This window comes from Miniopterus schreibersii, assembly GCF_964146895.1.
Source record: "Miniopterus schreibersii genome assembly, chromosome: 7".
Taxonomy (NCBI): Eukaryota; Metazoa; Chordata; class Mammalia; order Chiroptera; family Miniopteridae; genus Miniopterus; species Miniopterus schreibersii.
In genome coordinates this window covers 1,680,872-1,706,164 of record NC_138108.1, presented here as the reverse complement: position 1 = coordinate 1,706,164, position 25,293 = coordinate 1,680,872, and the positions used below count along the sequence as shown (strand labels likewise).

Genomic DNA, 25,293 nt, shown 5'->3' with positions numbered 1-25,293 from the left:
TGCTGAAAGACTGGATATACCATGTTATTAGTTTTTAATAAGTCTACAGTTTGTTTTGGAAACATTTTTGATTTGGATTTACTTTTTTGGTGACCTAATACATTGTGGTTTTTTTTTAATGTCCCTTGGAAATTTTAAAAGAATATGTCTTGGGTGTTTAAGTTGTAAATGTTAGGTAGCTATCAATTCATGCTTTTAAAAAAATTATGCAAATGTTCTACTGGTTTTGTTTATTATTCTCCTTATATTAGAATCTTTGACTAATTGTCACTTTGTCAAGTTCTTGTTTTTCTAGTATTTTTAATTAATTCTGAATATTATAATAGTTAAGTATTTATACTTCCTCTAGAATATACATCCTTAAACGATGCAGGCCACTGCAGAGGTGGAGACAGCTGCTGACAAAGGCTACCACAGTAAAGAAGGAGACATCCAGAAAGGTAAGGGGACAGGCCAGTTGGCTTTGTTCTGGGTGGATAGAGATAAGTATAATTGGGCTAGGCGGTTACCCCTCCAGTGTTGCTACTTTTTAAACTTTTCTCCCAGTAACATGGTAAGATGCAGCAGGTTTTAACTTGGCAACCTCACTCAGGTGACTTTAGTGAATCTGGGCGGCCTACGCAGGACCTCACAGGGAAATGGAAGATCCAGGGAACAGAAGGTGAACCAGCAGAGAACATTTCCGTCCTCCAGGCCATTGGGAACTGCTCATAGGCACAGTGGACAGTGAGCAGAATGATTGAGTCGCACTACCCAAATTGAATGTGGTTTGTCTTGACACAAATCTGAAATTTCTTTTCTCTGGTGACCATAGAAGAGAAAGTAAGAACTAACAAGAGCAAGAATAAGAATGAAGTCTTGGCGCTGGCCAGCGTGGCTCAGTGGTTAGAGCGTCGGCCTGCTCGAGGTGTCTAAACTCCATTCTGGTCACAGGACTGCCTTCTTCAGAAGCCTTTGGTGGTCACCTGTAGCCTCAGAATAAGAGCCAGCTCCTCAGCACATCATAAAAGGCCTTTTTTCCTGTTCACAGCTCCGATCACTCCTATAGAACTATTTCACTCCAGACAGGTTGGCTTGCTGTGTCCTGAAAATGCCAGGTTCTTTCATACAGCTCGCTTTATAGGTGCTGTTTGATTCGCCTAATATAACTTGTGTTTCAAAACACTTTTTAAATGTAAAGTTTTCTCTGAGATTGGTTTCTCTTTTCTTAAGCATTTACCTGCTCATAATCACAGCTCTGTCATCACTCACTATGTCTGTATTACATTTATGTGCTCTCCTCTTTGGGGGCCCTTACGAAAGCCATAAGTATTTGGGTGCACCACCCATGTCTTTTCTTTGTTTCTACAATGCTTAAGGGTGGAACTGGGAGGCACTCAAATAATTACAAACAGTTGACTGCCTCATAAATTGCAAATTCCTTGCTATTTATAAGAGTTCAAGAAGAATTTTAACCACCATCTTAGTTGGGGCTACCATAACAAAGTACCATAGACTAGGTGGCTTAAACAACAGATTTTTTTTTTCTTTCCACAGTTCTGGAGGTGGGAAGTTGGAATCAGGGTGCCAGTATGGTCAGGTTTTCATGAGGGCTCTCTTCCTGGCTTGTAGGTGCTGCCTTCTTGCAGTGTCCTCCGCACTGCTGAGAAAGAGCAAGCTTCCTGGCACTTATCCCATCTTGAGGAACCTATCCTCATGACCTCACCTAGTCCTGATTTCCTCCCAAAGGCCTTGTCACCAGTTGCTATCATATTGGGAGTTCAGGCTCTAACAGGAATTTTGAGGGAGACGCAATCAGTCCATAGTGGCAACCACAGGGGATATTGTCATGGGTAACGTAAAAGTATTCCTACAATGGGGAGAGCTTGGACCAGATCACATCTGAGTTCTTTTCTACTGTTTAGATTCTGTAATGTCCCTGCTGTTAACATTTCATTGTTTTTCTTTTTTAATCAGATGGGCCTTCTAATCCTGAGAGAGGAAATGTGCCCTCTTCCAGTGGTTGTAATGAAGCCAACGTGCCTTTCCATGGTGATGGCTGGGGTTCCTTGCCACTAGAACGAAGAGCTAATGACGAAGAAATCAGCAATGCTGGCAACGTAGATTTACTGGAGCTGTCTTTTACTGTAGGTTCAGATAGTAACAGAGAGAGTACTCGCTGTCAGTCAAGGGAGTTTGAAGACAGTATCGACTATGTTTTCTTGAATGAAACATACTCTATACTTTATTCAGAGTCAAAACTAAAGAATCAAAGTCTTATTCTTTTAAATTCAGAACTTGATTCTGAAATACAGAGAAGAGAGGAGATGTTTTTTGATATTTTGGAACATAAAGTTAATAAGATTATTGACTTAGACAGAATCAGGATTTCAGATGATGACTGTGTAGACACTGCTGAGGACGTGGAGAAGCCTGATGCAGATGAGGACTCACAGCAGGAGTATCTCAGTGCTGAAGAACAAGGGTATCTTAGTGGCCACTCTTCTCTCGATCAAGCAGAAACATTAGACGTATCCAGCCTGGAAGTTGCTGGGTTAAGAAATTCAGGTTATGAAGTTAAACATGCTGACAGTCTAGAAGTTAATCACGTTAAGTTGGAAAGTAGCTCTAGCATCTCTTTAGATTCAATTGATGTTTGTGGACAAGAAGATTCACCTCATGTCTCTAAATTTCAGAATTCTGTTATGTTAAGAGAATATCATAAACCAAAGGATGAACATTGTAAGGAACACGAGACTGGCTTAATGCACCACAGAGTATTTGATGAGATTGTCCTAAGGAATAATCTTCCTGAAAACCAGGGGTCTCAGTCTAAGAGTGGTTTCTTAAACCCTGAAAAGGCACTCAAAACCAAAATTTATACTGGCAAAATTAAATCTCAAGTAACTGAACGTAAAGATTTTTGTGGAAATGTGACTGTTGAGAACAAAATGTTACAACACCTTGAAGATCATAGCACATCACCACAGGACGAAGCTTTAGAGAGATCACTACAGCGCTGTAAAGACAGTCCCTACACCTCTGTCTGTGACGACTCAGTGGTTTCTGCTAGTGGACATTCACTTTATAAAAGCCTGCTGAGCGCTCCTAACTCAGTCCTAGATTTTCCTGTTACTCTGCCAAGGACTGGAGTCAAAGATAATCGGGCAGTAGAAGAAGATAGCGCCCCAGAAGTTACTGATGGCAGCACCGCAGGGAAAACGTGCTTTCACGGTAGGAAAGGGACATGTCCCAGGTTTGAGACAGGGGCTGCGCAGCACGCTGTCACGGTTAACCAGGCCGTGGATGCCAGCGCCGATTTCAGGGCCTGTTTCACAGCCAGCAGAGCGACAAGCACAAGGCCCTCCGTAGTGTGCGCGTCCAGCAACACGGAGATCACCATGATGAATAAGAAACGCCCTGGTGAGCTGCAGAGGGGGCGATACAGAAGCGTGGCTTGTAACACAGACTGGCCATGCAGTCGGGACAGTGGCGACACGCCGATGGCTGGGACAGAGGGATCCCTGGGGAAATCCCTCTCAGTCGGCAATTTAAGACCTAATGGAAACTTCCTAAACAAGGTAAAACCAGTGTGATTAATAGAGTTTTGTTTGACTTTATAGAGTGTCAGTGTATTCTAATGTAATTTGAATTTTAGCAGAGGACTCGGGCTTTTGTGAGAAAATGATGGGTGGAGGGGACAGGTAGGTGGATTGCTGCCACCCCCATCCTTTTCTGGTGGCTGCTCTTGCCACAAAGCCCATTAGTAATTGGGTCTTATATTTTATCATTTTGGAGAACATGTTGTTTGTCATGTAGTTCTAATCTGATTTTCAATCACGTTTGCAGGATTCCCTGGAATTAAGAAAAACATGTGACATTACAGACTTAAAGGAGCATCCTGAGAGGTCAGTTAGCCATATAAGCTTGCAGGTACCATGGGGGAAACCAAATAGTAGCTGGTGTTTTGTAGGCTACTCGGTCGTAGAGAGCAGCAGCTTAGAGGGACTTTCGAGGTCATCAGCTTCCGCCATTTGCCTTCATACCAAAAAAAAGTCAAGATAATACAGAATGTTACAGTTTTTTCATTTAGTGAGATTTCAATCTCAATAATTTCTGTAGAAACTCCCGGCATCTTTAGTCAACCCGAATCCATACGGAGTAACTGGTTTAGTTACTCAGTTTTCTTTCATTTGATCCCCCTATGGACCAAACCAAAACAGCAGCGTTGGAAAATGTCACGTATGTGAAAAAGTAAATAGCTACTTTGACTGGGATACTTTAGTCTTGACTTTAACTCATTGTGTGATTTACTTTGTACTTACTGGATACCCTTATAATTCAGAACACGGTGGAGGACCCGGGGTGGGGGTAGGGAAAGGGAAGCCTCAGAGAAGCCACGTTCATGTTCGTGCTCTGAGGTCATTTACTTTGTCCTTCGGTGCTTGCTTCTGAGTCTGTCTGGTATTTAGTCCTGTAAAATTACTAAGAGCTGGTTTCCTGACACAGAAGCACTGAGAACAGAAGTGACAGCGAGTAGCAGGAACTGTTGACATTCAGAAAATGTAATGATTTGGGGCTTTTTGATAAATAGCACAGCAAGATATTTGCTTATAATAATGAACCTTAATTATTAAGAAAAATGTCTGTTATGTCTATTTTTATGTTAATAAGATAACACATTTAAGAACTTTTTATCCAGAATGCTTATAACTTTAAAAAACGTTGGCCAGCCCAGCTAGGCGTGGCTTAGCAGTTGAGCATCGGCCTAGGATCCAGGCAATCAGGGTTCGATTCCCAGTCAGGGCACATGCCCCGGTTGCGGGCTGTAGCAGATCAATGACTCTTTCATCATTGATGTTTCTATCTCTCTCTCTCCCTCTCCCTTCCTCTCTCTGAAATCAATAAAGATATATTTTAAAAAAACAACAAAAAAACGTTGGCCAGCCCGAATGGCGTGGTTGAGCGTCGACCTACGATCCAGGAGATCGAGGTTTGATTCCCAGTCGGCATATGCTCGGGTTGCGGGTGATGTTTCCATCTCTCTCTCCCCCTCTCCCTTCCTCTCTGTCAAATCAATGAAGACATGCTTTAAAAAAAAAAAGTCTTTTAAAAATAAATAAATAATGTTGGCCAAAGCTTGATTTAGGTTGAAAACCTACTGATTGTGGATAAAGTCATTACTTTACTTTGGAGTTCTTTTTCATAAAAGGAAGTATGAGTGAGAGAAGTGTTTACTTCCTTGAGTTCTAGAAAGAATATATTAGCTTTGACTCCTGGCATCCTGTTTTCCAGCTGTAATGTGTTTCTGTAGCCTTTCCATGTCTGGTAGAACTTGATTTAAACCTGACAGGGAAATGTGAGAACTTAAAGTTGTTAACACAGAAAAACATTTGGGATCTTACCTAATCTAGTCTTTATTTTTAAAGGGAACCTCAACTTCATAAAGAGATGGAGAAGAATTTGCCATCAAAGTGCTGTCAGAAAACACTGCAGAGAGCCATCAAAGCAGAGCTGCACCTTTTAAATATCCACTATCAGATGTGCCATCGCCATTGTAGTGACATCTACAAACTTGTCATGGAAAATAGGGAAGGATTAAATAGGTGATTGTTAACTTTAAATCTGTGTCATCTTAGAAACTTATCACTAGCTTTAAATTCTAGAAAATTAATTTCATTTTTGAAGGGCAAAATGAGGTATAGATTATAACTGGATTTTAAAAATAATGCATTTGAATTTCCTGGAGAGACAACAGTGCATGCTGGGATGATGAATCTGATAAAAAGATAAATGTGACATTTCTTACGAAGCTGAAGTATGGATGAAGTCAGTTGCAGGGTTTCGTACCACATCCTATCCCATTTTATCTGGCTTGTGTATTGAGGGTTGCGGTACTGCTTCTAGAAAAAATATCTTCTGTGGTTCATTTCCTTTTACTAAACATTTAAACGAAACGATAGGATTAGAACTAAATATATAATATTAGTGTTAAATGGATGACTTCAACCTAAATCAATTTTGTGAACTTAACTTTTGAACAGGAATTTATCAACTAATTCTACCAAGAAGGAATTAGGCTCAGCATTACTGTCTGTTTTGGGAGACTTAAAAGTTAAATATGTGAGTTTGAAAGAAAGAGTAAACCAGGGCATACCACTGGAGGAGCTGCCCCCCCTGTCAGTAGAATCAAAGTTATTATCTACCTTCTCCACTTTTGCTTCCAGGGTATGTATGTATGTATGTCTTAGGACTAAAATTTTTACTTTACTTGGACAAAACATTTTAAACTAAAAGATTTTTCTTCCCTTTTCTGTCTTTCCAGCTGATGAAGAAAGAATCACATGTGTAAGTTATGGGTTCATCTAATTTAGAATTCATTTGATCTTAAAATTGCTTAATTTAGTTTAAGTTTTCTGTTTTGGTCCTTATTTAGAATATTGACAAAATCTTTAATGATGTGTTTATCTGTTTAGCTTTTCAGGAGCAGATTCTGAACTAGATAATCAAAGTACACGTGATGTTGACGTTTCTTCAGGCCTAAAAAAGACCCTCTCTCAGGTGAGACTTTTTTAGTTCATAAATGTAAATCTTTGATTTTATGGCTTAAACAAAGTAAGTTATAATTTGCATAAGTTCTCACATCCTTTTATTTAACTGGTTTGCTTTGTGTACTACTGTCTGAGGGATATAACTGATTAGAAGGAACACATGTCCTTATCAGACTGTCAGCAGTGTATGTTGAGCAGGGTGACCATGTAACTTATCATTAAACCAGGAGACGAGGAGGAGAGGTAGCGATGCTCATAACCCACCAGGACGAGATACAGGGCAAACCATGCCTATGGCCCCCGTCAGGTTGATCCAGTGGTAAAAATCAGTATCTTAGAGAGGTTATCCCGTCAGAGCAAAGTAATATCTCCTTCATTTTAGACAGGGCTAAGGGTTAAGTCTTTCCTTATTCAAATGATGAAAATCATTTTAAAATGCCTTTCATAGGTTTTCTTGACCTCTCTTGGTCTCAGGGAAATGTTTGTTGCTCTGCAGACTGTGAAGTGATACAGAATCACAAGTTATATTCCATGATCAAGCGAGGCAGCAGGGCAGGACAGCTGGTACTTAACGTTTACTTTGACTCTGGTTTTAACTCTGAGGTTATATTATACGGGTGGTTTGTATAATACGATGCGTTCCAAAGCCAAAATGAGATGCCTGATTGATTCATATTCCTTCCTATGAACATAAGTGAGTGAAAGTAAATTGCTTTAGTAATGTATTTATTCCTCTGTTCTACCAGCTCCATTATGCACAGAGAATTAACAGATCTGAAAACGGATTGTGACGCCCTCAAATTCCTTACATAGTTTGCTTAGACAACTTGCTGCTTTAATGATGTGGAGTGTTGTAGGGAGGGCGTCCTCACTGCAGTGGTGGTGATGGCAAGACCTTATTTGGGGGAAAGAGTAAACTACTTTTAAGCTGTAAGGTGCAGATACACATGGTTTTATACTCTGAGCTTTGCCTATAGAAAAATATTTTAAGGTGTGATCATATTTTAATACCTGTCTCATTAACAGGTTAAGCCTGAAAACCAGTGTAGTGTATCTAGATATTAGTTTCCTATGTGCTGTCTTCACAGTTTTCCATAGATGTGTTGCCTATGTTACTTGCTTTTGCTTTGTGTTCTTATTTAAGCAATTCTCCTTTTAAATAAACTTATGTGTAAAGAGTAACTTATTTACTGTTACACTTAGGAGAGAAACATTACTTCCCATAAATATAAGGTATGCATAAGTCACATAAAATCTGTGACTTAAGTGTTGATATGGAAAATACTTATATGTATGCTTCAAGAATCATCTCAATTACTTCTAGTGTGAGTTTGCCACACTTTGCTCAGTAACGGTAGTGTTATCATATTTTCCCTGTACACAGACCAGGGTCACTCACATCCTCAATTGTGTGACAGACGTTGTTTGCTGGCCTGTAAGTGTGCGTGGGGAATGATTTTGCTCTCAGCCTGCCCTGTCATGAGGGCTGATGCCAGGGAAGAGAGCCGCTGTACAGTAAGCACCGTAACTGTTAGTCCTTATTATTTTAATCCTCAGGTGTCTGTATTACCTGACGATAGTCATCCTAAACAAGGTACATCACCCAAGGAAGGTGGTTTAAAAAATGGTGATATAGAGGGATACTTTGGTCAACTGAAACTTGATGATAAAGGTCAGTATAAAAATGTATTGTGCCATTGCCAGGAAACAGTAAGGTTTAAGATCCTAGTGCCCATTCATGAAACCATCATACATAGTTTTAATTGACTGAATGGCATCATTCTGATTATGAATGTTAAGTATGTTCTTTGTACGTGTATGTGACACCTTTAAGGCTACTTAATACTGTATCTGATAATGCCAAGTAGTACAGACTTTTAAAAATTATCCTCTCCAATTTGTATTTCTGAAAATTGTGTGTGATATTTTTTATTTTGTCTTCTATGAAAAGAGATGATCATTCCAAAAAGATTATTAATTCAATTTTTTAAAAAAATAAAGAGCTACAGTACTGTTTAATCCCTTTTTATTATTTTTTATTATTATTTTTTAATCCTCACCCAAGGATATTATTTCCATTGCTTTTCAGAGAGAATGGAAGGGGGAGAGAGAGAAAGACAGACACATCCATATCAATTGGTTGCCTCCAACCAGGGATGGAGCCTGCAACCAAGGCCCGTGCCCCTGGCCAGAATCGTACCTGGGACCCTTCAGACCTCAGGCCGATGCTCTAACCACTGAGCCAAACAGGCTAGGGCTTAATCCCCTTTTAAAGGCATTTACTGTTGCCCGGCCGGTGTTGCTCAGCGGTTGAGCATCAGCCTAGGATCCAGGAGATCACCGTTCGATTCCTGGTCAGGGTACATGCCCAGGTTCCTGGTTCAGTCCCCTGTAGGGGCGTGCAGGAGGCAGCTGATCAGTGACTCTTATCATTGATGGTTCTCTCTCGCCCCCACTCCCTTCCTGTCTCTGAAATAAATAAAGATATATTTTTAAAAGAAAATTTTTTAAAAGCCGTTTATTGTTAGTCTGTATAGAAAGATAATACAAATCTCTTTAGTAAAGGGTAACTTACAAATCAGAAAAACGAGCCTAGGCATTGATGTTGAAGGGAAACTGGGAGCAGATCACTCAGACCGAAAAATACTTTTTATTCAGGGACTGCTGAAAATCCCTTTAGAGAATCTGTTTTTTCCCAATCCTCACCAGAGGATATGAATCCGTTGATCCTAGAGGGAGAGAGAGAAAAACCTCTGTCACCTCCCGTAGCCTCCTGTGCACACCCCCACCAGGGATCAAGCCCTCGGCCTTTCAGTGTACAGGACGATGCTCCAACCAACTGGGTCCCACCAGCCAGGGCCCTTCTCAGGCAGTCTTTATGCTTGGTTCTCCTGTTTTGCTAATATTTTGGTTTGGTTTTGTTTTTTGTATTTCTGTTTTGTTTTAATTTATCTTTATTTTTGAAAGTATTACAAGTGTCCCCTTTTATTTTTATACATAAAACTATTGTCATGTAGGTTCATTTTGAGAAGCTTTTAAGTAACATCTCAAAGGGGCAAACATACATCATTCATTCATAGCTACTTTGTTCAATTTCTCAGATTACAAAAATTATCAAGACGTCAGTGAAGACTGGTTTGATGCTAAAGAGAGCCTGACAGGTGTTGACTGCTCAGGAGTACAAGAAAATCAACTAGAGCAAGACGGATGGGATCCGAAGTTTACAGGTTGGTTCTTAACAGTTGACTGAGAAACCTAACCCAGCTCATTTTAAAAATAGTGCTTCCTGTCTTTTGTGTTATTGGGGGGACTGAGCTGTTTTAGTATTTTATTCCTGTTTGTAGCTTCCCTTTATAAATATAAAAAATGAGAAAATTAGTCATTTGGAGGTCAATTTTTTAAAGACTAAATCAGTTTAAATTGTTCATTTCATTTTCAGGAAACTATCTGCTAAAAGATTAAATTCAAGATTCAGTTAGCAGGCAGGGTCCAGCACCCTCTCGCTACCCTACTCTAGGCCAGCGACAGCACCCCATCAGGGTTTCCTGTCCTCTGGACCCCATTGGGCGCTCACCAGCTCTGCGGCACGTGGTGGCTAGAGCAGGCCCCAGTTCCCGTCAGGCAGCTGGGACTGGCTGTCAGATCAGCTGAGAGAGGAACGCTGCTTTCCCTCTCTGTAGTTTAGTCTGTCTCAGGAGGGGCTTCATCCTTAGTCCTTATGAATTGCTTAGAATAGTTGGGACTTCCTCCAGTGGCTGTGATTACTGCAGTCGTCATTTCTAATGACTTGCTACTTCCTCTCTTTTTTCCTATGTACTTATGTGGATTTTTTTAACTTTACATAATAACAATGGTTTTGTTTTTCGTACTTGTATAAATAATGCTTATTAAGATTTTTTTAAATAAAATATAAGAGTATAAGAAAATTAAACTCTGGCCAAGTAGCTCAGTTGGTTAGAGCGTCATCCTGATACACCAAGGTTATGGATTCAGTCCCTGGTCAGGGCACATACAAGACTCAACCACTGAATGTATCAGTAAGTAGAACATCACTGTTTCTCTCTCACAAAAAATCAGTAAGTAAAAAATTTTTTAAGTATAAGGAAATTTAAATTACCTAAGTTTCTCCAACCTACAATAACCACTATTAATATTCTTTACCATTTTTTATGTATTTTTATGCATATACTTAATACATATATACAGTTTAAGTTAAATGGCATTGTATCATCTAGTTTTACCGTAACTACTTTTTTCCTTGCATTTTCCCCATGTCACTTATCACATACTGTGTGTTTTGCTTGCTTACTACATTGACTGCCTTCCCACACCCACACATGAGCTGAGGTCGGGGATTTTTTTGCTTTGTTCACTTCCTGTCCTGAGGGCCAGGTACAGCGGGCAGCCCAGGGGTGTTTAGTTGATACAGTGTATTAAACTGGAACAAAGTGGGCTGTGGGTAAGATGCGTGTCTCTTATTTCTTACTCACTTTTTCTGATGTACCTCTGCTTTGTTTTCCTTTTATAAATTATAAAGGTAAATAGTTAGTTTCACTACCTTTTGTATATAGCACATTATAAACCAAAGAAATTAGCAAGTTAAGTCAATGAAGAAGGGTAGGTATTATTGCCTAGAGGGGATGGATTCTACCTGAATTCCCACCCCACCACTGATTGAATTTTTGACCTAACCTCCTAAGACTTTAGCACCCTCATCTAGAAAATGGAAATAACAGTTTTACCTCACGGGGGTTGTGGACATTACATGAGATGATACGTAGAAAGTGCTTGGCATGTTGCCTTGTTAGGCTTTTATTATATAATGAAGAAAGTAAAATTTGTAACTACTCTATGATATAAAAATTATAAAACATACAAATGAAAACTACTTTAAGAATTCATTCAACAAATATTTATTGTGTGTCCCCCATATACCAGGTATAGGTCTTGATAGTAACTTGAAAGAATCCCAATCCAGTGAACCCTTTTTTATTTCAGACCAGATTCTCTTCAAAAAACAGACTGAAAATGCAGTCTAAGACTTTTGAATTTTTTCATTAAATAAAATATACCCTGCTATTTGTGATTTCCAAAATAGTGCTATCTAAACCACCTTCTTACTCTTACATGCAGCTCTTAGCACAGCTTTACACCCGCCACTATTTTTCTGACTTAGAGGGTTCCTTGGTTGGTTTTCCCCAGCAAAGGCATGTGCGTAGCAGAGCGCTGGCCAGCATTGGCTGGTGGGCTGGGATTCTGTGTGCACTCAGCGCCGTAGAGGGAACTTCTCTGGGCCAGAGACAAGTGGAAGACACTGTTTTAGTTATGATGTAATTGCTTACTGTTGAGTTGTTAGTGATCCTGGCTCTTGGTCTTCAGTCCAGCACTGATATTTGCTAATTATGACTTTGTAGTAAGCCTTAGGATAATAAAAATAAAATATTTAACAATTTTTACATTTCCTCTTTAAAAATATCGTTATAGTAATGGTTGTCTTCTGTTGGTTATTGTATTTTTCTCTAAGCAGAAATTAAGAATGCTGAGCCCTCTCAGAGAGATAAAGGCTATTTGGTACATGTGGGTAGTCTCTGCCCGTCAGTATCTGAGGTATGCCAGGAGATATTTTTTCTGCTTCATTATCAAGTCTGTTACAATAAATATTTTGATTACTTATTGTTGTTTTCTACCTTTCATAAACTTTTATTTCTCTTCTTTTAGGCTGATTTAAGGTCTTGTTTCCAGAAATACCAAGTTTCCGAAATTTCAATTTTTGATTCTTCTAATTACAGGTATGTTTTCCACATTCAGTAAATGCATTTACTTAGTGCCCGCTGTGTGCCAGAGGCTCTGTACTAGACCTTAATTGAGGGGTGGTAAAGTCGGAGCCACTCTGAGCTTCCCTGTCCAGGAGAGGGGCACACGTGGACAGCGGCTGCACTCATTCACTGGCGCTGCTCTTGTCAGATCTTGTCCATGGTGCTTTTCGCCTTGTTGCTACTGACACGGCAGGGTTACTGGGAGTGTGCACTCGATCTCATGTCACAGTGGCCATGGGGTGCTTTAGCTAAGAGAATGGGCTCTATCTGCAGCTCTGTGGCCAGGTTCAGTTCGCAGTGCCATCAGTACTTGCTGAATAAATTTGGGCAAATTACTAATATTTCTGTATCTCAGGCTCTTTATAAAGTAAGGACAGTAACACCTGTACCTTCATAGCGTTGCTCTGAAACCATGGGTAGTTAAATCAGTAAAGCAGCAGGAATAAAGCCTGGCATGTAGCAGGTGCTCAGAAAACTGTACTTTAACTATTTTTATTATAATTATTTCTTAGTTGATATAGTTGTGTCTGTGTTGCTATTTCTGTTTTGTGACATTGCCAGAACATTCAGCAGCATCGAATGGGATGAGCTCAGTGGGAATACCTTTAGTGTTTTGCCACTAAAAATGATAGCTGTTTATTTTAGACATTAAAACTTTTATCAATTAAGAAAAGATCCTGTTTGTAGTTGGGGTTGAAATTTATTAAAAACCGGTGTTTAATTTTGTTTTAAATGGAGTCACTTAAGACATGCTTTTTTCTGCATTTATATTTTAGATATGCATCTCTTGCATTTAAAAGAAACAGTGATGCAAAGTCTGCTGCTAAAGAAATGAACGGGATAGAAATAAATGGGAAATCAGTCAATGTGCGACTGGTTAAAAGTCCTGGAGAAAGTACGACACCACTTTCCTCCAAAAATGGAAGAAGAATTAGTTTGAGTAATTTGGAGAAAAGCACCAACAAAGAAGTCAGCTCAGCTTCCTCTGCTTCTAGACTGCCCAGAACTAGGCCCCGACAGCTGGTACCTGAGCAAGACAGTGAGTGTTTCCGTTCCGACCAGGAGGTTAGTTTTCTGGACAGCTCCTTTAAATGGTCTCTGTGTGCACCGTACTGCAGTAGGCAGCTGTGAAACAAATGACTAAACCCAGCAGCCTTGCAGTGGGAATGAGAACATCGGTCTGAGTGACTTTTAACCTTGGATCCACCCTAACCTACTTTCATAGAACTGCAGTTCTCCTGAGGGAAAGTGCAGGTCTCTGCAGACCTGGCCACAGAAAAACTCGTTTCCCTTTCACTCTAACTGGGTTCTTGGCCAGTGCTTTGCAGTCTTTTTGTCTCTTCATTTGCGGACCATACTACACCATTCTTGTTATCACTGCTAACCTTACCTCCTCGTTAATACCGTACGATGCCGTCATTTTACTCTGTGTGCCCTCATCTTTAAGCACCATGTGGGAGGTGATGACATGGCCTTGCTCAGTCTTCTCTCCCAGGCAGGTAGTTCACAGCCAGTGTCTTGATTTCTTTGTTTCTCTTCTTTCTCTGACTTCAGCAGAATGCCTGGCATCACTTAGGCATTCCATGGATTTTTTAACTGTGTTTGGTGTCTGTGTGTTTACACAAATGCATATAGACATGTAACCACCAGTCAAGATACAGAACAGTCCATTCCAAAACGCTCTTTTGTGCTCCACTGTTTCCTGTTTCTGCCTTTTCCAGAATGTCATCAATAGGACTGTGTGTGGCCTCATCAGTCTGGCTTCTTCCACTTACCTGAGTGCATTTGAGGTGGATGCATGTTGCATGTGTCAGCAGTTCATGCCTGCTCATATTGTGACCATTTTTATGGGGTTGTTATTTTCTTATTACTGAGTTCTGAGAGTTTTTAATACTCTGAATACAAATTCTTTATCAGGTGGATATGTGATTTGCAAGTGCTTTTTCCTAGGCCATACTTTCTTTTAATTAATGTAATAGTATCTTTATCAGAGCAGGAGTTTTCAATTTCGATGAAGTGCCATTTGTCAGCTTTTGCTTTTTTAACTTGTGCTTTTAGTGTTGTATTTGGGAAATCTGTGGTCACAAAGATTCTGAGTGAATTTTTACTCAGATGTGTGAGATGCAAACTGAGGTGTTTTTTTCTTTGTGCTTGTTTTTGTTTTACGTATGGAATTGTTCTAGCATCATTGTTGAAAAAACTTATCTCCATTGAGTTATCTTTCCACTTTTGTCAAAAAACAATTGATTATATCCACGTGGGTCTATTTCTAGACTGACTCTTCTTTTCCATCCATCTGTTTGTCTGTTTGTCCACCAGTACTGCACTCTCTGGACGATTGTAGCTTTATAAGAAGCCTTGCAGTCAGGCAGACTGAGTCTTCCAGCTTTGTTCTTTTTCAAAGTTGTTTTGGCTGTTTGTTTTTTGTCTTTATAAATTTCATAATTCATCTCATCAGTATCTACCAAAAACTCCTATTTTGATTTTTACTGGGATTATTTTGAGTCTGTAGATCAGAACAAATCCCTTTTTAATAAGGGGATGAAAGAAATATTTGTTGGAGGGGACAAAGGGACCTTTTCTGACACTGTCCTTTATCTCGTCCTTCCCCTGGCTCCTTCTCATGGTTACGCCTGCCCTTTCCTTACTGTTAGTGCCGTTTCCACTTGCAGAGCTTTTGCTCTGACAGTCGTCCGTGGCTCTTCCGAATCCCAGCAGTGTTGTCACTCGACTCGTCATTCGTTTCAAGTTACTGTTCCCATTTGTCTGTTTGCTGCCAAACTTCCCAGATTTTAGTCTCTAAAGTTTTATTTTAACTGCCTTTTTTGTTGTCACTAGTGACCTTTTCATGGTCTTTCCCCCATCGAGCCTATTTGACTCTTGACCATTTCTCTCTCAAAACTCTTGCATCTCAGGGACGCTGCATGTTTAAGCTGCGTTTTCTTGGTACATAACCTCGGTCCATGGTAGGAAAAGAGGAGACAAAGTACAGTCGGGCTGCATGGGGGCCTGGGCTGGAGGTTTGGGTGCAGCGGCTTCTCCCATCCTCGCTCATGTAGTAGGGACGGCTTCTTGCCTCTGACAGCCCTGTGTATGCCATTCCTCTGCCTCTGCACATTGGCTTCCTGTCTGCTCATGACTTTTTCTACATTTGGCTTTATTTTGCTTAATTTTAACTCTGCAGTGTTTTCCAGTTCAAGCTCCTGTCGTTTGACCTACTCATTTGCTCTGTGTTTCAGTTCCTCAGTCTTTAGACAGGGAATCTGGCCCGGCCTGTGTTTCAGGTTCATTGGTTCAGGTGACGTGCTCCTGCTCATCAGCTGGGGCAGTGGCCATGGAGTTGGCAGAGGGCAGGTGATGTGGTCTGAATAGGGCACCGTGGGCCAGGGTAGGAGGGCGTTATCTTAGAGAATATGGGTAGAGAGGTTCCTGTTCCCAGCTTGTTAAACTATATTGTCATGTTCTCTTACCTTTCCAGCAATTTCTCCTCACCTTTCTTTTTCTTGGATTCTCAACATTTATTCATTATATGTATTCATTTAGAAAATGCTTGTTGTCTATAGTGAGGCAGAGTAGCAATGACTAAGAACAGTACATTCAGAACCCGGCTCAGTCCCTCCCTACGCACTGTACGATTGAGCAAGTTCCAGAAACTTCGTGTCTGAGCTTCCCTATCTTAACAGGGGCAACAGTCTCTGCTTGTCAGCTGTCATGAGGTTTAAATGACTGTAATGCAGAAACGGTTTTAGAACTGTGCTGGCATGGCCAGTGTACTCGGTAAATAGGAGCTGTCCTTGTTTTCTTGGCTCTTTCATGGAAATCTCGTCCTCTCTGTGGCTTCAACTGTCACTTAAACCGCTGTATTCCAAACATGTACCCATTTAACAAACAGCTGTGACATACTAACTGTGAACACTGTTCTAGACCCTGGGAAAGCAGCAGTGACCAGTGGAGCTTAAATCGAGTGAAGGAGATAAGGCAGTAGCAGAGAAGCAGCATACATGATGTTCTTATGTGACTGGTTTAATATTTCATATCTCTTGTCCTGATTTTCCGTGTGGGCTTTAAAGTCTCAGATCTTCCTCTGTTGAGCATTTATGGGATTTACAGTGGTTCCATACAACTTAAAGCCTGCTTGCCTGGTGAATAGTAATTAATAGATTAATTTTGTCTCTTCGGTTGAATTACAAACTCCATATTGGAGAGGGTTCTGTTTTATGTCACTGGTTTCCTCTCCTGGGTTTCCTCTCCTGGTTTCCTCTTCCGTCTCCACTGCCTGGGTGCATAGTGTGCCCTTCTCACACGTTTAGTCAATGAGGTGTGGACTCTGTAACTACCACCTGACCAGTTTCCTGTCAGGTGGGGTAAGAGAACTAAGCCTTCATGCCCCAAGCCTAAGTTAGCCATTGTATATAATGCATTAACGGCTCTCCTATCTATAGGAACTAGTTATGTCCTATCTTTGGGAAAATTGAGAAAACAGGTCAGTGTTCTGTGGCTCAGATGAGGAACCTGGTTAAGAAAGGCTGGTTTAGACATAGCATCAGATACTTGGTCACTGCTGTAAGAAAATGTGTTTGCCCTTTTTAATACATGGCCCTGAGCACAGCTCAAGGAGATCTACTGGTATAAATAATCCCAAATCAACATAAATTTCTTTAAAATGTTGATTTTATAATTTGTAATTATTATCATTGCTGTCTTAATTTTAATTTTACTATTATAATTGTAATTTTAAATTTTATTTTAATTGACTAAGCTGGATTGTCTCTGTAATGGTTACTGATTGAAAAGAAATTTTTAAAATGCTTACGTAGGGTGTAAAGAAGAAGAATTGTAAACAGATTGACTCTACTAAACTATTACCTGATACAACTATTCAATTCATACCTCCAAATACACTGAACCTGCGCAGCTTTACCAAGATCATGAAAAGACTTGCTGAGCTACATCCAGACGTTAGCAGGTAATGACCACAATTATATTTTAACTGGCTGTAAAATGTTTATGTAAAAATGTAGCTCAGTTCAGTACCTTGGCCATCTCTGGAATTCAAGCACAGATACTTTGGAAAGGACAGATGCTCACGTATGTTTCCTTTTGCACAGAGACCGTATTCTTGATGCTCTTCAGGAAGTCCGGCTAAGTCATAAAGGCTTCCTCAATGGCTTGTCTATTAACAATATTGTGGAAATGACTTCGTCCGTTTTGAAAACCTCTGATTCCAGTTAGGAGTAAATGAGGCAGTAAGAGGTAAGTGAATCATATCTTTTATATTTAACCTTTACTTAAAATTTAAGTTATTGATGTCATTTTTCCAAATGAAAAGAATATTAAATTTTAAATAATATTATAAAATAAAAAAACTGCGTACTGTATTAGTTCATTATTAATGCAAAACCAGTTGCCCAAAAATTAAATTGACTTTAACAATGTTTATCATCTTACAGTTTGCAAGCCAGGATTCAGAAGTGGCTTAGCGGGTGGTTTTAGAATAGGGACCCTCCTGATGTAGCAGCCCTGGTGCTGGCCTGGTCTTGGTCACCAGGAGGCCTGACTGAGACTGCAGGACCTGCTTCTAAGATGACTCATTTGCCTGGCTGCCCGGGAGGTCCTCAGGACCCCCCCCCCCCGGCCCAATGATCCCCTCGGAGAACTCACATTACTCAGTGCATGGGTACACATGGCTACGATTTATGCAGCAGAAGGAGACAAAGCTAAACAAGCAAAGGGAAAGGAACCAGGCACAAGTCTCCAAGAACTTCTTTCCCAGTGGAGTCACACAGATGTGCTTATTTCCTCCAGTAGTGAGTGAGACAACACACATGAAATATCCATCAGGAAGCTTACTAAAGACTCAGTGCTCAGTGTTTTCATTGGGGGCTGGTCCTGTAGGTACCCACTGCTTAGCACAAACCACATTGCTTATACAGTGTTAGCCCAGTGGGCCACTCACTTCTGGAATCGGTGGGAACCCTCCCCAAACCCAAGTTCCTAGACACCAGCCAAGGACCAGCCTTGCAAGCAGGTCTTTCTGAGGACAGCAGCCTCAGGGCCGCTGTGCCAACTCTTCCACACATGTACCAGTACAGGATGAATGTGATCTTTAGGGTAGTTTAAAAGAATAACTTTGAAAATCATATGAAAAATGAAGTTCAGGCCCTTAGTTTACCTCATACACAAAAACTAACTCAAAGTGGATTGAGACCTCAACATGTAAGAGCTCAAACTATAAAACTCTGAGAAGAAAGCATAGAGGAAAGAGCTCACAACATTGAAATTGGCAGTGGTTTATTGGATATGATATAAAAACAGACAAGGAAAAGGACAGACATGTATCAAAGAGCACTATCAGCAGCGAAGAGGCAGCCCACAGTTTGGGAGGAAATATTTGTAAATTATCTGGTAAGGGTTAATATTGCAGAATATCAACAACAAAAATGACCCAATTAAAAATGGGCAAAGGAACTGCAGGTGCTGCACCACCTCACACCCATTAGGCTTGTTCTTACTCAAAAATAAAAAGAATCGGTGAGGATGTGGAGGAATTGGAAACTGCATTGCCAAATGGAGTGTAAAGTAGTGTGGCCACGGTGGAAAATGGTATGGCAGTTTGTCACATTAAACAGAACCGTATGGTAACATGGTTCAGCAGTTCCACTTCTGAGCACATAGCCAGAAGAATGGAGAAAGCAGAGACTCAAACATGCTCATACACCTGTGTTCACAGTAGCATTCACAGCTGAGAGGCACCTAGAGTGGCCCAGTTAAGAGAGACAGAAAGTGGATCGGTGGCTGCCCGGAGCTGGGGGCGGAGGAGAGGGGGTGCTTAGTGGGTGAGAATTTCAGTGTGGGAGGGTAAAATAGTTCTGCAGGTAGATGGTGGTGCTGACCGCACAAGTGATTTCCTGTTGAAGACATGGCTACATTTTTACCACCGTGACCACCCAGCTTTCCCATTAAGACAGTGAATAGTTCCCTGTATGTGTAATATACCTGGTGGCCTGTTTCTGTTATTGATCTAGTAAGAGAATTTAGTGATGTCCTTAGTTGAGGTACAGAGTTTAATGGTGAGTATATATGATCTAGATAGAGATAGACATATAAGTGATAAGAAGTTTAATGACTGACTGGTTTAATGTACTTTTCTGGAATGTTGGACTTGGCATAATCAACACGTTTTTTGTTGATTTCTTTTTTTCTTGACCTATAGAATTTCCTTGGAAAGCATGAGTTCCCTCCTACAGAAAATGTTCCTCAGCACTTAGGAAAAACTGGTGGTAATAGTAAGATGATGTGATTAAATAGACTTGATTAACAGATTCTGGAATATGTATATTTTTAAGCTTTCGAGGTAATTACTGCTAATACATTTCATGCATTTTTATGACTTCATTGTAAAACACTTGGAGGTATTTTCCCTGTTTTCACCAGGAAGAGTGAACCGTGTATGCTTCAGTAAAGTACGTACATGTTCTTTTATTTTAAAATTTTTGTATTGAAGTTGCCAACATACTCACAAATGGTGACAGTAGTATCTTAAACTCAGCGTACCTGTTTCATCACCCAGATCTAAAGTGCTTAAATTTAAGTGATAGCTCTATTGCTTGCATTCCTTTAGTAATAATTCATTTGGTAATAATTTCTTTTATATTAGGTCAGAGTATAAATTGGAACAATTTTCAAAGTCCAGTTTTTACTCCTTATAACAAAATTTCTTTAATCTTTTTTAAAGGAACATACTGTTCAAAGTTGCAGTTTTACTAATAGTAAGATGGACATTTTAAGTACACATTTCCTTCAAATGTTTAAAATATTTAGTTGGTATCAGTTTATTAAAAGTTACCCATTTAACATTTATGTGTGATGTATTTGCATTTAATAAAGGCAGAACCTGCAGTACCACTGCAATGAAAGGCTTCCTGCGGGTGGTGGTGTTTTCTGAGTATACCTAATCCAGCGGTGTTTATTTTGTTTCATTTATTAATTTGTTTTGCATTATTACCAGATCCATCCTAAATATCTGGCAGAAATTGGGTTCGAGAATATAAAACAATAATTTTAAAACTCTGTTAAATGAAACTTGAGTCTCATTGGTTTCGGCCATACATCAAATTAGTAGAATCCTAGAATTGTGGAGATTTCTTCCCACATGTTAAATTATATGCTAATTTATAGTAAAAGGCTACATGCAGAGTTTGCATTGAATAAAGTTGAAACATGGACTAGACATTTTTTTTAACATGGACTAGTGAACTTTCTGATAATTTCAGTATACATTATTGCTCAAAGCCGGTTTTCTCTCATACTGTATTATTGGGACACCAAAGACTTCAGCTATGTCAGCTACAATATACAGATAACTAGAGACCTGGAACTAAGATTATCACCAAAAAAGTGGAACTAAAAATTCCCAGTTGGCTCCACCTGATGCCAGTGTTAATTCTGGTGAAAGGAGGTAATGTGTGTAACGAAGAAGCTCTGTACAGCAGGTTAGTTTCTTCCTAGAGAAATAGTTCCCCTGCTCTTTCTCTGTTGGTCATTGTTACTATCAAGCATTTACCTGGCACATAATAAAATGTTTACTAAGTGCTAGCTGTGTGGTCAGCAGGATAATGGTCCTCCACGCTGTCCTGTCCTCACCCCCCCACCTGTGAGTGTGTCACGTGTGAAAAGGGTATGAAGCTTGCAGAAGCAAGTAAGTAAGGTTGCTGATCAGCTGACCTTGAAACAGAAAGATGGCCCTGGATTGTGTGGGTGGACAGAAGAGAAACCAGAGAAGTGTCACTTTGAGAAGGACTCTACCCATTGTTGCTGGCTTTGAAGATGGAAGGAGGGGCAAGAACCCAGGAATGAGGGTGGCCTCGAGAGCTGGAAGCAGCAAGGGACAGATCGTCTCCTGGAGCCCACGTCTTGACTGTAGCCTGGTAAAACTTGTCAGACTCTGACCTCCAGAAGCATTAGACAATAAACCTTGTATGTGTTTAAGCCTCCAAGTGTAGTAATGTGTTACATCAGCAATAGAAAACTTATACAGCTATACTTTTTATCTCTAGAAAACTGTCGGGAACAATATGCAGTTGTTGATGGGTTCTATGTATTTTTGCCTGAATTTTGACTCTTAGGGGACAAAACAGTTATGTATGGGCTATAAGTGTTGTTGTATAAACCCTGAAGAACTATATCTTAACATCATGATGGTCAGGGCTGATAGTCAGTCTCCTGACAGGTCAGAGAATGTCATTATTTATATTGTAAATGGCTTTGCATTTACTGCCAGGAAGCCAAGAGCCAGACTTGTGGTTCATTTCTCCCAGTGTTCTGAGAAGACACGCACCAAAGCCAGAGTCTGGGTCCGGACTGCCGCTCCAGCTGTGTTAGTGGTGCCTGCCTGCGCCCCGGCTGCCTGCTGTGTGAAATGAGATGACAAGGACCTGTTCATTCCTCACCCAGCACCTGCTAGAGAGCAAGAGCTGCCAATCAGCTGCCGCCGCCAGTGGCGCTGTCCCCAAGCGCTGTGCATGAAGTGCTGCTTAGTAACTGCCCCCGACTCTGGTAGCTCCTGCTGTCCTCCAGTCTGCTTTTTAAATTATGTTTTCTCTTCTAAGAATGTCTATAACCTGCCTTGATATTTCTAGAATGAAGCAGGCTATAAATTAGTATGTTAGGGACTCTTGATTACAAATGATGGAAACAGAACTCAAACTAGCTGAAGCACTAAAGGGAGCATTAACCTACGGAGGTGACAGCTCCAGAAATGAATTCCTCTCTCTCCGTCTCCCTCTTGCTCCCCCTCATCCCTGTTCCCCCCCCACACACACACACTATCATAATTAGGAAGTATTTAGCAATAACTTTAAACTTGCAGAAAAGTTGCAAAAATAGAGTTCATGTGCCCTTCATTCAGCTTCCCCTAATGTTCGCAATTTACATAACCATAGTAAATCATAAATGCCAGGAAATTAACATGGCCACAGACCTTACCAGATTTCACCAGTTTTTCCCACCTCTTTTTCCCCATTCCAGGCTCCAACCCAGTGTCCAGCGTTACATCCTATAACTTCTTCATCCCTCACAGTCTGTGACAGTCCCTACGTGTTCTCGTCTCTCCTGACCTGGCCACTTTAATGAGCATTAGTTGGCTATTTTGTAGAATGCCTGGGACCTTCACTCATCAAGTGTTTCTCCAGATGAGACTGAAGTGATGTGTTTTCTTAGTAAGGGCCCAGAGTGCTGCTTCCTCGGTGCCTCGGATGTGGCAGTGTGTCATTGCCATCACTTGGTGAGGTGGCTCCGCTGGGTTTCCGCAGTTACTGTCATTTGTAATTGGAGATCTTTGATAGTATGCAAGGACCCGTCTCTCCTAAAGCTTTTGCTCACTGGCTTTAGTGTCTTGCCTAAGACAACTGTTCTTACAGTTTTCCAGACAGAATTACCCTTTGAGGGAAAGCTGTCCCTTCCCTATTTCCTTACTCATTTATGTCAGTGCGGGCTCTGGTGCCGACTGTCCTGTGACTTGGGACACTTGCTGCTTGTTTTGTCACTCATTCCAGCTTTCGCTGTGGGGAACAAGGTTTTTTGTTTTGTTAACCCTCACCCGAGGATGTGTTTTCCATTGATTTTTAGAAAGAGGAGGGAGGGAGGGAGGCACTGATTGGTTGCCTCTGGCACGCACCCCAACCAGGACTGGGAGTTGAAACTGCAACTGAGGTTCGTGCCCTTGACTGGGAATCGAACCCGAGACTCTCCAGTGCTTGGGCCTACACTAACCACTGAGCCACACTGGCCAGGGTGCCCTTGGGAACGTCTCCAGGTTGGGTTCTGTCTTAATCGACTTTCTGACATCATAGGATATTTTAGGCTTATCCTGTACATTTCCTGCCCAAGCCCTGGAACCAGTCACTTCAACAAGCTCTGTTCCCTCTTACTGGAGAAAGCTGCGGAGTAACCAGGTCTGGCCAGGAGGTGTGTTCCTCGGAGTTGGTTGTAGGTCCTCCCCACAGACAGCTAGGAGGTCTGTGTCGGTTCCTCCACACACCCACCCTGTATCTGTCGTCCCATCACCGCTGACCACACCCAGCGAGAAGCAGGTTTCTGAGGGGAGGGACCCTTTGTAGGTGGTTCTGTGGCCTGCAGGGTGCAGTGGGGGGAGCTGCTGAACCTACTTAGGTTACCGGCATCTGTTCCCCCACCCCCTTCAGGGCCGCTCTCAGGCATCTGTACCAGCTTCTCGAGGTGGGGCAGGAGGTTCTCACCTGGCTTTCTGCAGGAGCTCTGGGTAGACTCGACTTTTACTCATTTCTATGATGTTGGGATATTTTTGAAATCATTCTCATACCTGGGATGGTAAGAGCTAACCTTTCTGGCGGTGATTCCATACCACTCAGGCCCTTGGCCGCCCCCATCCCTGTCCCCATGTGTCTCGGTCGGCCTTTGCTCATTGCTGAGGTGGGCTGGCTGCAGTGGGTGGGGTGAGAGGTCACCCCTGGCACCTGGCAGCTGTTCTCTTAGTTGTACAGTTAAAAATTCAAGTGATGCTGACAACATATCCTTGTGTAAAATGTACTGCAGTCTCCTCGGCTCTCCCCTCTGCAGCCCAGCCCGCGCTGGCTGCCTGGGCTTCCCTGGACTCTAAGACCCTGGGCTACGTGCCCTGTGGCCTGGAAACTGGGCCATGAGCAGGCGAGGGTCTCCCTTCCTGGTCCCCCTGCTCCCTGGGATCCTGGTGCTCTGGTCCAGTGGGACAACTGTCATTTCATCTGCTTGGTCCAGTTGTGTGGTTTAAGGGGGAGTAAATGCAGTCCCTATTCATTGTGGGTGGAAGAAGTCTTATGTTTAGACTTTTTAGTAGTGTTGACCAGGCCTTGTTGACTCAACTAGATTGTGTCTGTAGCCCTACTGTGTGCACAGTAAAGCATTTGTCCATTTTCTCTCTCCCATTGTTTAGCCTACTCCATCTGCAAGGAGGTGCTGGGAAAGGAATGATTGTCCATGCTGCCTGTTACCAGTTAGGAACATTGGAGACAATGTGGCCGGGGCTAAGTCGTCCACTCCTGTGACGGTGTCATAGCTGTAGGGGCACGTGTTCGAGTTTGCCTGCTTGCCTGCCTTTGCAGAGGGGGGAACCCATAGTTCTTCCTGAAGGCATCTCCTACCCAGGCCCAGGGTGCAGATAGGAAAAGTTAGAGAGCACCACAGCGTGTACCCCACTCTGGCCTTTCCCAGGAGACATATGACCTTCCAGAGCACATGAACTTGAGAAACGCCCTTTGTCTTGTGGGAAGAAATGGCAAAGGGCTTCCCCTGTGGTCCTCGCCTCCTGTGGTTAAGTTTCAAAGAGAACATGTTGCACATGGCTCTGCTGAGGGTGATGGAAGTGACTTCCCAGGAGGACCAGGTGCTGTGGGAGATGAGGACAGGCCCACCTCTCAGGAGATGGGAGGCCCACGGCCACGTGTGAGGAGGGCGGGTCTGAGCCGAGAATCCTTGTAGTGCAGGATTCATGGTGGGCCTGGCCCCACTCACCTCCCCTACCACCTGTGCCATCCTCATGTGTCCTGGTCCCTGCATTGCCCCTTGGCTCTGGCCTGCAGTCCCCTTGTACCCTCCTCTCCCCAGCCCTCAAGACTCCTTAGTCAGTTTGGCTCAGTGGTTGGAGCATCGGCCTGTGGACTAAGGGTCCCAAGTTTGATTGTGACCAAGGGCACATTGCAGGCTAGATCCCCAGCCCCAGGTGTGCATGTGGGAGGCAACCAATCAATGTGTCTCTCTGTCATCAATGTCCCATCCCCCCCCCCCCCCCCCCCCCCCCGGAAAGCAATGGAAAAAATAACTCCTTACACTGCAGCTGAGCCAGGTGTGCTGTGGGTGTGGTCCCTGTATCGGGACGTGCATGTTATCACTTGGGGTTCAGAGATGTTCCCCAACCAGCTTCACCAGCTGAAGGG

At 41.9% G+C, this 25,293-nt stretch overlaps 1 protein-coding gene across 1 annotated transcript; it reads left to right on the top strand.

Annotated features, from left to right (window-relative positions):
* Positions 1 to 367: 367 nt before the first annotated feature.
* Positions 368 to 19,643, top strand: RBM44 (RNA binding motif protein 44; the record flags this gene model as incomplete). Its single annotated transcript, XM_081142853.1, has 15 exons — positions 368 to 440; positions 2,059 to 3,560; positions 3,829 to 3,887; positions 5,409 to 5,585; positions 6,024 to 6,207; positions 6,305 to 6,327; positions 6,456 to 6,540; positions 8,088 to 8,202; positions 9,632 to 9,757; positions 12,058 to 12,137; positions 12,249 to 12,319; positions 13,123 to 13,411; positions 17,164 to 17,312; positions 17,455 to 17,599; positions 19,560 to 19,643. 14 exons carry the CDS (start codon positions 368 to 370, stop codon positions 17,576 to 17,578), a joined length of 3,057 nt encoding a protein of 1,018 aa, XP_080998979.1. The 3' UTR covers positions 17,579 to 17,599; positions 19,560 to 19,643.
* Between the last annotated feature and the right edge of the window lie 5,650 nt (positions 19,644 to 25,293).